Source organism: Mya arenaria, chromosome 9 (assembly GCF_026914265.1).
Source record: "Mya arenaria isolate MELC-2E11 chromosome 9, ASM2691426v1".
NCBI classification, from domain to species: Eukaryota; Metazoa; Mollusca; class Bivalvia; order Myida; family Myidae; genus Mya; species Mya arenaria.
The window spans coordinates 39,234,452-39,249,015 of NC_069130.1; the positions used below are offsets into that span (position 1 = coordinate 39,234,452).

Here is a 14,564-nt window from a genome sequence, read left to right on the forward strand (position 1 = left end):
AGTTTTATTTATTTTTTTATTCATATGAAAACACTAATATTATGATTAATTTACTCTTTGATACAGAAATTGCACAAAAAATAATAAAATTAAAGACATATGATATATATATAAAAAGAACTTTTGTTTAATAATGCTATACATATACAAGTAAATTAACGACTGTCCATTTATCTTAGTGAACACAGTCACTCCCCACTAAGGCAGTACGGGTTCGATTCCCAGCCTTGGCACAGTTAAAGGAATTTCGTTTTATGGTCGACCACCAAGCCAACAGGTGGGTTTCCTTTAGGTACTATGGTTTCTCCCACTCGTGAATAACATCACGTAAATGTGCAATATTTTTAATTACGTAAAATGCTATTTTAATACAGCGAAATTTAGATTGATTAATAAGTATAATGCTGTTTTAACTGTTTTCACAATCGTTGTAAAATGAATAGGCTTTAAATAAATAATTTTCCTTTTTATGATTATTATTATTTTGAAATCTTTTATTCTGAGTAACAATATAATGGTTTAAACCCTGATTTTGTAATCAAATCTTTATTGTCTCATAGCTTCTTAATTTTTTTTTAAGTTTTATTACCGAATCAAACCAACTTATCAAGATAGAAATGCAAATTTCTATGATAGTAAGTAAAATTCAATGTCATGGGTGAATACCAAACATTATAATAAAAATTTAAAGAAAAGTATTCAGTCTATTTTGTGCTTTTTTAAATATTGTCCAGCCTTTTATAAAAAAAGCCTTAGTTTTATGATAAACATTTTTTTAACTTATTTAAAAGCCAGCCCCACCCTTCCATTCCCCTTTTTACTTTTTGTTATGCTGTTTTTAATTGGTTTATTCAAACTTTTGTATGAGGTAGGCAGAAACTTTAAGATGAGCAAAATTCGGTAAGCAGACCTTCAATTTTGTATTATACTATTTAGTACGCAGGATCCAGGAGAAGAATTGAAGATTATTAAGTTATGACTGAAGCCCCTTTTTGTAACAAACCCCTGGGTGTTATATAAAATGTGTTCATCTCTCACCGATGGGTCTTGGGTTGGAGAACCATTATGGAAAGTGTGACCCCCTGTGTGTACTTAATACACCAGTCAATTGTAACCATGTCCCTCCTATCCCCGAACCCCCACCCCCCGCTGCCAGTCCAGGGATATACTAGAATAGTGGGGAAAGGTGGCCGTATCAAAGTCTCGGTTATTCCCCAGACTTGAGGGGCCATAGTTACAATTGACAGGTGCTTAATACATACATGCATTTATGCATCAAGAAATCCGGAAGCAGTTTTCTATCCTAAGGAGAGATCAGGGGATATTTTCAACAGTGCAGTACTGCAGGTACGAAATTGCTCCTACAATTCTAGATAAAACAGTACAAATTTCGCTTATACACAAAAATTTCTAAGTGCAGTCGAAACCCGTTGGCTTGACATCCCAGGGACAGGCCAAAATACTTTGAGCCTTGCGAAAATCGAGCCAAGCAGGAATGGGAACATAGAGTAAAAATTAATCGGTCCTTAACATCAAGTTTGAGCCAGTGAGGAAATCAAGCCAAGCAGGAATGGGAACATAGAGTAAAAATTAATCGGTCCTTAACATCAAGTTCGAGCCAACGAGGAAATCGAGCCAAGCAGGAATGCGAACATAAAGTAAAAATTAATCGGTCCTTAACATCAAGTTCGAGCCAACGAGGAAATCGAGCCAAGAAGGAATGCGAACATAGAGTAAAAATTAATTGGTCCTTAACATCAAGTTCGAGCCAACGAGGAAATCGAGCCAAGAAGGAATGCGAACATAGAGTAAAAATTAATCGTTCCTTAACATCAAGTTCGAGCCAACGAGGAAATCAAGCCAAGAAGGAATGCGAACATAGAGTAAAAATTAATCGGTCCTTAACATCAAGTTCGAGCCCACCAGGAAATCAAGCCAAGTAATATTGAACCAACAGATTTCGACTGTATATTAATGTTCTAGTATTTTTATTACCTTTTTCTCTGCATTTCTTGACAATTTAATTTTGTATATTTTGACCATTGAATTTATGAGTGAGTTAATTTCTTTTTAGGAAAAAATAACACTTCTAAATAAGGATTAGAAAAATTCCTAAAAAAAGTTAACAAAATAACCTAAAAAACCCCCCGATGTTTCTCCATTTTTTATCTGTTATTAAATTGAGAGAAATAACTGTACCAAATATAGATTCAAGAGTTATGTATCTTGCTCCCCAGATATTGTGAAAACCAAGTTCCATAATCATATCTTGAAAAGTTTTCATGTTATGGTTAACATCAGTTTTTGCATGAAAACAGAATATTTACTAATTAAGCTATTCAATTTTGAGGTTTTCAATTTTTCAAAGTGGCAATGCCTGTTTATTAAAGAACTTAATTAAAGCATAAATTTCATTTTAATAAAAAAAGTTTACAAACTCACATATTTTAATAAAATCCTGAATTTTTCTACCCTAACATAAATTGGTACATAAAAAAACTAGAACAATGTAATAATGGGTGGATGGTTTGATCTATTTTTTCATTTAAATTTGCCACAAGCAAAATTTTCAATTAATTTAATCTGTAATGGGTGCGTAAATTGAAAACCATTTAGAATAAAGAAAAAAACCCTGCATTCTGTCTCGGGTAATTGACATTTTCAATACAGACCTTTACTATTATATTTGGCTAACTTGCAAAATATTGTTGTAGAAAATTTTTAAGTTGATTTTTATTTTAAAATTAAATGTCACTATTATGATTTTTTTTCTTAAAAGATCTTGATTAGCTGTAAAACTGCATACACAGAATTTTTTGTAAACATGTTAACTGCCATTTTTACAAAACAGTCCTAATTCTATGTTTTTTGTGAAGCCATAGTCCGAACATTCTTATGGTACACTCATTTTAAGAACATTTAAAATCTAATTAATAAATCTTAATTAAACAATAATTTATTTAAAAATCTTATTCACTTTTTATACTTGACTTTTTTTCATATATTTATTTCAGTTATGGTTACCATTTCTGATTATTTTCTTTCTATTCTTAATTATGATGTACATCTTCTTTCGAAACACAGTAAGAAAATGCTTAATTAATCTTTACATGAGACTAGGATTCATAAAGTGTTGTTTTATTCATTTAAACCTTAGTACGCAACCCACATACATTGTCGAACCATGTTCTTTTTTCGGGGTAGTGATGTTAAAAACGGCAACGTATCTCGTAAAGCGTTGACAAGTTGACATATTACTTCGCCTCGGGCTATAATCACCTGCGATGATTTTCAACGCGTTAGCTATATTGAACATTCTCATTTGAAACTGATTATAACGGATAGGGCTTTTTGTTTCTTTTATCACCGACATCAAATCAGTTCTTCACTAATTAAATCCTGATCACTAATTCTACATTTCCCCACTAAACTGGTAATATAGCTTTAACCATATAAATTGGTATAAAAATCTGAAAGTTGATTTCTATTTTTCTTCTATATGTCTTTACATGTATATAAATTAGGGTTTTAACTAAAGAATTATGGAAGGGTGCTGCCCCCTGTCCTTTTTCAGTAGCACCCTTTTGCCCTCATGGAGGCCAGCATGTGTACCATTCTGCCTTCATAGAATTAAATGCTCAAGACTATTTATATTGGATATTTCTTTTGTATTGTCTAAAACTTGTAATAATTTTATAAATACATACACCTTTTACATAACTGGCAGTTGAAACCTAAAAAATACTTCAATTTAAAACAATTTCTATAATTTTCTGCCCCATTTCATAAAGTTCCAGTTCTTTTCAAGGTGCCCTTTTTCCCCCTGTCCCTTTTCTGCAGCACCTTGTCCTTTTTCAGTTCTAGCTAAAACCCTTAATTGCTGTATAAAACGACATGAAGAAGAAAAAAACCCACTTAAACATTAAATTTTCTCTTGAATTATTTTATTTTACATTTAATATTCAGACATTTCATCTACATGGCAGTCAAGGAGACAGATAAGTTATACAATACTTATTCTTCCATCTTTGTCTGTGACAACAACTATTATTATGTTCAAGTAACATGTCATATTTCTTATAAGATTTGAAGTATTTGTGATCTGTGTGTGATCTGTATGAATCGTCTATTGGCTTTTATTGCAATCAAACATTTTATGCATATGTTTATAATGTCATCCAGCATGATTCTATATGTGTGATACACTGAGGGTTTTACCCCCCCCCCCTCCCCCTCCCCTGCCCCTTTTTCAGGAACACGTTATTCAGGGGATTTTGCAGAAGTATTTTCAAACTCAAGAGGATGGTATGTGGTACGCAGAATAATGCAGGCTGTCAATTTCACTAATGTTAGTAATGTAAAAAATGAAGGGGTGTTCAGTTCACGAGGGGCGAGGGGTCCCAGACTCTCTATGCTGTGCATCTATTCTAAGTTCTAACCACCACAAACTTAATGGGTTCAAGGTGAAAGACTGGTGCTGAAGTATTGATCAGAGAAATACAAAAAATCACCGTCTCCAAAAGAGTTGCATTCCCAAAGCTCTTCACCCGAATTGAAATAGCCCAAATTGTACCAGAAAAGAATATCAGGTGGTTGCCTTGGTAACAGTAGTTGGTACTGTATCATAGTTAAGTCTAGGCATCAAATTGATATTGACCTAACTGTGATTTTTTTCATATCATTTTAACAATATTCTTTCTGTACAATTTGGCCGATTTCAATAATTTTTAAAACATGCTAAAAAAGATCAACTCACTTTAAATTCTCTCCATTCTTTTAAAGTTTTTCCATCAAACTTTATTCTCAAGTCCATTTCTAATTTCCCTTAAAATTTAAAACTTAATGATGAGTAATTTTATCCTCTACAATTTAGGTAACAATGATACTTCGAGAAAACTTTTTATTTCATGCTTTTTGGTGATTTATTGGAATATAACGGTAAATTATATCTTGATAAACGCACCAAATAAAACAGACAAGTTATCTAAATATAATTTCACTTTTTCTCTTACTTTAACCATTTTCTTGTAAAAAAACAACAAACATAAGAGCACAGTGTGAGTGCTGGGAAGAAACATCAATGATGTCATTTCCTGTATGTCGTTGTTGAATAAATTTTGGTGTGCTTGTTCACATTAGAGTCAAGTTATCGAAATATAATTTCACTTTTTCTCTTACTTTAACCCGTTTTCTTGTAAAAAAACAACGAACATAAGTGCACAGTGTGAGTGCTGGGAAGAAAAATCAACGATGTCATTTCCTGTATGTCTGTGTTGAAAAATTTTTGGTGTGCTTGTTTACATTAGAGTTCAACTGATTTTAATGAATTATAAGCATGAAATAAAATTAATAACTGTATCTTTCAGTGTAAGATATAATATATTTCCCCTCATAAATACCAAAAGTAAATAGTTCACCCTTGGTAAAGCCACTCTGTGAAATATGTTCATATCTTACACTGAAACAAACAATTATTCTCTATGTATAATCATGTTACATGAACATTGTTAATGAAAGCATGATCTATGAACAGGAAATAAAAAACAATAACAATTTCATTAAGTCCTGTACCCTGTACTTGTATGAATAAAACTTGCGTACGAAACAATGACCCTGATATATTGTAACAATGAATATATACTTATATGTAATGATAAACATTAGCCATATCACATCCTTAGATGTAACAATGAACCATGGACATGTAACAATGAACCATGGCCATGTAACAATGAACCATGGCCATGTAACAATGAACCATGGCCATGTAACAATGAACCATGGCCATGTAACAATGAACCATGGACATGTAACAATGAACCATGGCCATGTAACAATGAACCATGGACATGTAACAATGAACCATGGCCATGTAACAATGAACCATGGACATGTAACAATGAACCATGGCCATGAAACAATGAACCATGGACATGTAACAATGAACATGTAACAATGAACAATGAACCATGGATATGTAACAATGTACCATGGACATGTAGCAATGAACCATTGACATGTTACAAAGAACCATGGACATGTAACAATGAACCATGGACATGTAACAATGAACCATGGACATGTAACAATGAACATGTAACAATGAACAATGAACCATGGATATGTAACAATGTACCATGGACATGTAGCAATGAACCATTGACATGTTACAAAGAACCATGGACATGTAACAATGAACCATGGACATGTAACAATGAACCATGGACATGTAACAAAGAACCATGGACATGTAACAATGAACCATGGACATGTAACAATGAACCATGGACATGTAACAATGAACCATGGATATGTAACAATGAACCATGGACATGTAACAATGAACCATGGATATGTAACAATGAACCATGGACATGTAACAATGAACCATGGACATGTAACAATGAACCATGGACATGCAACAATGAACCATGGACATGTAACAATGAACCATGGACATGTAACAATGAACCATGGATATGAACCATGGACATGTAACAATGAACCATGGATATGTAACAATGAACCATGGACATGTAACAATGAACCATGGACATGTAACAATGAACCATGGACATGTAAAAATGAACCATGTACATGTAACAATGAACCATGGATACGTAACAATGAACCATGGATACGTAACAATGAACCATGGATACGTAACAATGAACCATGGACATGTAACAATGAACCATGGATATGTAACAATGAACCATGGACATGTAACAATGAACCATGGACATGTAACAATGAACCATGGATGTGTAACAATGAACCATGGACATGTAACAATGAACCATGGATGTGTAACAATGAACCATGGACATGTAACAATGAACCATGGACATGTAACAATGAACCATGGACATGTAACAATGAACCATGGACATGTAACAATGAACCATGGACATGTCACAATGAACCATGGACATGTAACAATGAACCATGGATACGTAACAATGAACCATGGATACGTAACAATGAACCATGGACATGTAACAATGAACCATGGATATGTAACAATGAACCATGGATGTGTAACAATGAACCATGGACATGTAACAATGAACCATGGATGTGTAACAATGAACCATGGACATGTAACAATGAACCATGGATGTGTAACAATGAACCATGGACATGTAACAATGAACATGTAACAATGAACAATGAACCATGGATATGTAACAATGAACCATGGACATGTAACAATGAACCATGGACATGTAACAATGAACCATGAACATGTAACAATGAACCATTGACATGTAACAATGAACCATGGACATGTAACAATGATCCACAGATGTATAACAATGAACCATGGACATGTAACAATGAACCATGGACATGTAACAATGAGCCATGGACATGTAACAATGAACCATGGGCATGTAACAATAAACCATTGACATGTAACAATGAACCATGGACATGTAACAATGAGCCATGGACATGTAGCAATGAGCCATGGACATGTAGCAATGAACCATGGACATGTAACAATGAACCATGGACATGTAGCAATGAACCATGGACATGTAGCAATGAACCATGGACATGTAACAATGAACCATGGACATGTAGCAATGAACCATGGACATGTAACAATGAACCATGGACATGTAACAATGAACCATGGACATGTAGCAATGATACATGGACATGTAACAATGATACATGGACATGTATATATAGTAAAAACTATTAACATGTTACAATGAACCATATGTTTACTTTTTTATAGTATTTAAAACAAAATACTCCAATGTATATTTTAAACATGATTGATTAATAAAGACCAATAAAAAACCAATTAATCTTACATTGCATGTCACAAATTCTTTACTTTTCACTAAATTTAAATTAAAATTGCCTTCAGATACTTACCTTGTTTCCTTATAAAGTTCAAACACACATTTTAAACAGGTATATGAAACATTTGAGTCTAATTAATGACTTTATAGTCTTAAGTTTCAGCTATAACCGCAGTTATACACATTAAATATATCGTATAAAGTACCTCGGTAACTAAATTAATATTCATACGGTTAATTAACCCATAAAAATAATAACTTCAAATTAATGAATTATTATACCATCCAAGAATTTTTAATCTCACCTGAGAGAAATATATGAAGCGGTATGATGATACTTTATAAATTTGTGACAATAGCTTGTAGGTTTTCTTCAATTATCTCAGCTTAATGCCATACCCTATCCATTATCTTTGGGAACGGAACCATATGGGTACATATCTGACGCCTGCAAAAATATCCTTATCTGTAAAATTTGAAATTCGAAAGTTAAACTGTGTTGGTGCTTATAATGTACCTTGGGTTCTCTGTTTAACATTTCAGAAAGTTTTATCACTCAAAATTTAACATGTAATAGGCCAAATGGTATTTTATCCTCGACTTAGCTGCATTTTTTTCTTCTGAATTAGAAGTCATATTCTCCATGGAATTACTTAAGCTACAATAATGGGTGTTCAGGTAAACATTTTTTTTTTATCATTTGGACATTTTTATTTTTTTTATGTAAATTAAGCCACTACTCTCTACAGTTAATCCCATGCCCACGCCAACAATATGAATTTATAACCTAATTTAAAAGCTTAAATTTAATTTAAATTTCACAGAGTAATAAAAAAAATTATTTGCCTTATTTGCCTACCAATAACACATATTATTACCTCTCCCCCCATACAGTCATACAAGTAAGTTTACTTTGAATAACAGTATAGGGGAAAGAAAGTATTACAATTCACAAGTTCCACCAGTTCAGACTCAAAATTGATAAAATTTTCTTTGGGGAGTACCCCAAAATTCAGAACCATGGATATGTAGGAATGAACCATAGACATGAAACAATGAAGAGTACCCCCCTCCCCCCACCTGCCAACACTAAATAAATCTCGATTCTGAGAGAGGTGTGCAAGTCAAAAGGTTACGCTCTTAAGTTACGCCCCTGAGTTACGCCCTCTCAAACGTCAAATCCTGGATCCGCTCATGAAAGGTATGATCACAAGTGTTAAATCGTAAAAAAGCTCATGGACGTCTTTTTATGTGAACTAAGAATTACTCATACAACAAATTGGACAAACAAATCGAAGTGGTTAACAAACAAATGTTTATGTAACATATCAGGGCAAAAAAATGCTGGAAACCACATGTATGGTGTGAGTATATTGGTAATGCCTTAGGGTGTCAGCTTTCCTCTTTCATCAGTCATTCCTAATAATGCTAAATTTTCATTCCAGCAGCCAATGATATCAAACTGAATAATTTGTCCTCTGGCAGACAAGTTAATTCTTTTGATTGGTTCAAAGTTAGTCAAAATATACCCCTAAACATTTTAAACTTAATTCATTTTGATTCTGAGGGCAAACGCAACTCAAAAGGTTATGCCCCTGAGTTACGCCCCCTTTAAAATAAAATCCTGGACCAGCCCCTGATAATAATTTCAAAAAGTGTCATCTAGCCAAATGATAACCGAAAATTATACCAAAAAACATGTGGGCACTCAAAAATCACATAATTGTACTCTGGATATTGTGAATTCAGACATATAGAAATTCAGAAAATATGACTCTTAACCATAGCAAAATGGTCAGTCATCACAAAAAAAAATATCTCAACGAATTTAAACACATTTTAAACAATGTTGCCAGCATGAAATAATGTTAGAATCTCTTATATTGTTACATACTTCTTTGACATTTACAGCATTTTTTGGCATACAGTTTAATTCCTTTCTGTTTTAAACCCCAGCCATTTGTATATATTTCCTCCAACAACAATACCCCTGCTGTTTTTAGAGTTTTGGTTTCGGTTTAATGAAAAAAATTAAATCATGTGAGAAACAATTAAAAATACAAAATGTTTAAAGTACAAAAGTATAACTGTATATATATACAAGTCAAAACTTAAGATAATCAATAATTTAACTAACAGTTCAAATTCAGTAAAATTATGTTGTAAAGAAACTTAGATATGTATATAGTAAGAAATACATTTATTAACATTTTGAATAGCCCTACAATTCAAATGCCTTAATTAATGTCTAAAATAGCAACTGTCATATTTTTGACAGATGACATACTTTTACCTACCCAAAATGTCAAATAGCCGTTGATATCTTCATAATAACATACTAAATCTACCCATATTTATTTATGTACTATAAACTCTGATTTACACCATATTAACTGTTGTTGTTGTTTTGTCAACATTTCCGGAGGGGGGGAGGGGGGATTTACCATACTGGAAAACCTATTTTCACCATATTTACTGTTGTTTTTCCCAGCTTAAAGATGAGATACTAAAATGGGAAACCCTTAGAAACAATATAAGTAGATGATGTAAGCGGAATTCCAAAATGGTTTTAACACGTACTGTGCATCATTTTTGAAAAACCACCAAAATTAAATTTCAGTTTAAATTTGGGTTTATATTCTGCTTAATGCTGTTGTTTGTCTAGCAATTAGATAATTTTCTGGGAAGCGAAACTAAGCGTGTGACAGGGATTATTCATATCATAAATTTATTGTTCTAAAATTATAGCATTTACGTCATTCTTCAAGTGGCGTATATTTTGTTTGTTTTGAATATGTATAACATAGTTCAGTTAAAGGCAAATATCCACTTTGTTACATTAAACTAGGACAGTCTTACGGTTAAGCTGTTTTTCATCCATAACTGAAATTAACAATTCAGCAGCCCTCACACTTGACTTATCCAAATAAATACTATTATACAAAGGAACCAGCTAATTGCTAAGACTCTTAAACAATTTAATCTACAAATATGTTACAAGGGCCAGTCGCTGTGCCTCTAACAGTGAACACTATGAAAAAACTGCTTTTATTAAATACAGAAGAAACATCATTCTCTGTGATATTTGCCTTTAAAGGGGCTGTAAACCAGATTGGCACCAAAATTATTTTTTTCTGTAACGAATCTCAGGACAATTATTAAATAGAATGTGTTACGCTTTGATATCATAATTGTAAAAAAAGTACCAAAATGTAAAAAAAGAATTGTGTCGGAGACTGGGTTCGAACCCCTGTCGCCAAAATTGCAGCCTAGCGTCGTATCCACTGAGCTATGAAGGCTTACTCTGAATGGGTGATATAATTAAGCTATACACCTAACTCGGTAATATCACGTGATAACAACGACTAGCCAATAAGGCATAAGGAATGAAATCTACTAGGTAGAAATACCCAGTAATCTTTTTTAATAAAAAAATATGAAATAAAGCTAAACTTAATTAAATTGTAAACTATGTGGTACTTCAGTTAGTAAGTTTCAATGCGTTGTACACATTAATACCAAGTTTATGTCAGTTTTCGACAACTTTCTTTTTTTCTTGCAAACTAATCATCTGGTGCACAGTTGCTTTAACAGAACCAGTGAAAACACACAGATCTTTGAAGAAATCAACATTTCCAATATTTTATTTGTATATTTAACAATAAAATGAAAACTACAGGGCCAAGCCCATTTGCCAAAAAACAAGCCATCTTAAAATAAGACTTTTTTGTTTGAATTTAACATGTTTACAAACATCTGAAACTCAAAATACCCTCAGCTAAATACCCTCAGCTACTTCTGGGTATAATCTGCCAGTTTACATGTTTATTTATAGCTTATAATTCAGAAATTCAACAGCAAACACCAGTGTTTCAAATTAACCATATCTTCAAGTTTAGCTCCACAAAATGCTGGGTAGATTATCAAATTACAAAATGCTGTACATTTTCTAGTCTGGCTAGCCCCAGAGATTGGGGGTAGCTATGAAGTATATCAGAACAGGATACTCCATGTTTTATTAATATACACAAGGATGTTGAACAATTTGAGGTCTTTCACAAAGGAAATGCTCACTTGTTTCTCAATTAGTTTTTCAGGATATCCTGTTTTTGGTTTTTTAGAGTTTTCCATTAATTAGACTGCTAGGCAACATTAAATCTATTTTACAACAGTATCCTGTATGTTTCTTTTATATATAATTTATACCAAACAATATGTTACTGTATACATTAAACTAATAGTTTATCAAATCTGCCTTGTTTATTAAATAAACAACAGAATTTTAATGTAACCATTTTTATATACACATGTGACAAATTATGACATAATGAAATATGTGCCTGATTTTACTTTTATAAACAGAATTTCAATAATTAAAGCCATTTATAACTTAAAATGACAAAAAAAAACTAAAATGTGTTTTATTATATATGTAAAAGTTCTATGTAGCCTGTGTACTGTCAGCATCTATCACCATGTGCTATACTACGTATTAAAGAACATAATTATCTTACGAGCATGGATAGATTTTCTTAGGGCACTAGCGGATTTAGAGGGGGGCGCATCCGGCGCGCGCCCTCTCTAAAATCGTCAAAGTTTACTTTTTTATGTCAATTTAGGAGATAAAAAATAATAAAATACGCCCATAGCATCATTTCCAACTACAAATTGTTAATTTTTCTTGATTGCTTAACCCCCAATCCATAGGCAAACAGTTTATGCCATACACTTTCGGTTCAGAGGGAGGGGTGCATGTCAAAAGGTTGCGCCCCTAAGCTACGCCCCCTCTAACGTTGATTCCTGGATCCGCCCCTGTAGGGTGTAAGTATATTTATAGATGTATAGGAATCCATTCTACAACATAATCAGAACACCCAGGAATTAGTCTGCGATGCCTAAATTTCGTGTTCCCAACATTGTATTGTTTAAAACACTATAACTTCTTTCATATCCTACAGATAGTGTTTAATAGCTAAATATAAAAGTGATTTAATCATTCAATCACTCACGTATATAATTTATCGTTAATTCGCAATTTGAGGATAATTATGCATTGTTAATTCACAATTTACGTTGTAAAGTCTAGACCCCTGAGCAAGTACTGTACTACGTAAAACAACTTCGTATAAGACTTTTAAACAACGAGAAATGATGTAATTGTTTTCTAAATGTATTTTTTATTGTTACATGCATTCAAATTCATATCTCAAGCACCACAAATACAGACATATATGGATAAATACTCATGCACAACATTACCATAAGCGCAATTTCACCCCTTACCGACATTAACTGTTGTTTAAGCCTTTCTGACATATGGTATTTACATGCACAATAAAACGTTTACAAATATAAACCTTTAACATTAAACAACGTTGCTTTAAAAATAACCAACATACCCCTACAGATTTTTCCGGTTTATTTTGCTTTCTTCTCATTGTCCTTAAATCAAAACCTCTGATATAACTCCATTATTTTTTCCATCCATATTCTCCCTCCGAACGTCAAGTTATAAACGTGACAGCTTGTCAGTTAAAGGGTGCGCTACGCGCTACCACTAACTGCTATACTCGGGTGTATTAACATAGTCGAGCCATATTTGCCGTTTTAACAGCGTAGCGCAGTGTGCGACACTCGTTTTTCGTCGGGTAAACACCCCTTAATGTCGAAATGGGCCAATCCACTTGATACTGAAGCTGGACTTGACTTTTAAAGGGTGGAATTTCGATGCTCGGGTACTTGATAAGACCCGGAACGCGCTGTACAAACCTTATGGACAATTAAGATATGGGTTAAACTTCCGAGAGGGCTGTTGAGTTATACACATAATTAATGCAAATTGTAGCTAGAATGTTTCAGGCAAGCAATTAATCTAAATGACATTCTACCCATGTTAAAAGCAAGAGTCGTTTAGTAACAGATGTCTACATGCAGATTTATTGTTAACATCGGAGAAAAATAAATATATTCATACGTTATTGTTTCCCGAGTATATTACTTGAACGTGCTTCGAACATTTAACCGCTGTTGTTGTTGTTTTAACATTTTATTTTTATATAATTTAACAGTTTATTTCTTAGTCAGAAGTCATTCGATCAAGGCTGTATATATACATACTGGAACAAATATTAAACAAACACATGTATTCTCAAATAAAGAAAATGAGTTGGACAAGTCATGTACCCTTCTCGTACCCACTGTGACACAGGTTCGATCCTCACTAGGGAAATTTTCTCTTGACCTCTTGAAAGAGTTCACTTGGATATATGCTTTTACCGTAGCTACCCTTAAAAATTGAGCTAAACCGAAATTTAATGAAGACAAATAATAGTTCTGTAAGATGGTGCTAGCCATATGAAGCAGGTAGATTTCTCCGTGTTGGATCCTTTGGAAGATAATACTGCGAATGCATGAATTTACAGATCATTTGAATTTATTAAAAAAAATTAAAAACATTGAAACTCGTCCTTTTTCACGAAGCAAGGGAAGCAACCGCTGTTCCATGTCAATTTCTAAAAGAAGTGTTATCCTTCTTATGTAGGTTCGAAATAATGTGCACTTCCTATGGAAACGTATACCGACTCTAACCAGTAATAAAAAATGTTCGAGATATATCATTGTGAATAAGATGTCATTAAATACAAACCTCCCATTATCATTCGTTTTCCGTTCGTATCTTTGTCCGTTACGGCAGTGTCCAATCGTTACATTTGATTTTATAAACCGTTTATTGTGATTCTCAAA

General features: G+C 33.0%; 1 protein-coding gene across 6 annotated transcripts in view; it reads right to left on the bottom strand.

The window, feature by feature from the left end:
* LOC128246600 (uncharacterized) overlaps positions 1–13,458 on the bottom strand; it is a 49,929-nt gene extending 36,471 nt beyond the window's left edge. The window contains exons 1-2 of one of the 6 annotated variants that reach the window (XM_052964870.1): positions 13,220–13,458; positions 4,757–4,824 (exon numbers count right to left, since the gene is read on the bottom strand). In XM_052964870.1, the coding sequence (XP_052820830.1) occupies positions 4,757–4,813 (57 nt within the window). In that variant the 5' untranslated portion in view covers positions 4,814–4,824; positions 13,220–13,458. Of the gene's footprint in view, positions 1–4,756; positions 4,825–7,893; positions 8,027–8,125; positions 8,295–10,117; positions 10,215–13,219 lie in introns of those variants that run through there. The other 5 variants (XM_052964873.1, XM_052964871.1, XM_052964872.1 and 2 more) reach the window with 5 other exon arrangements.
* Between the last annotated feature and the right edge of the window lie 1,106 nt (positions 13,459–14,564).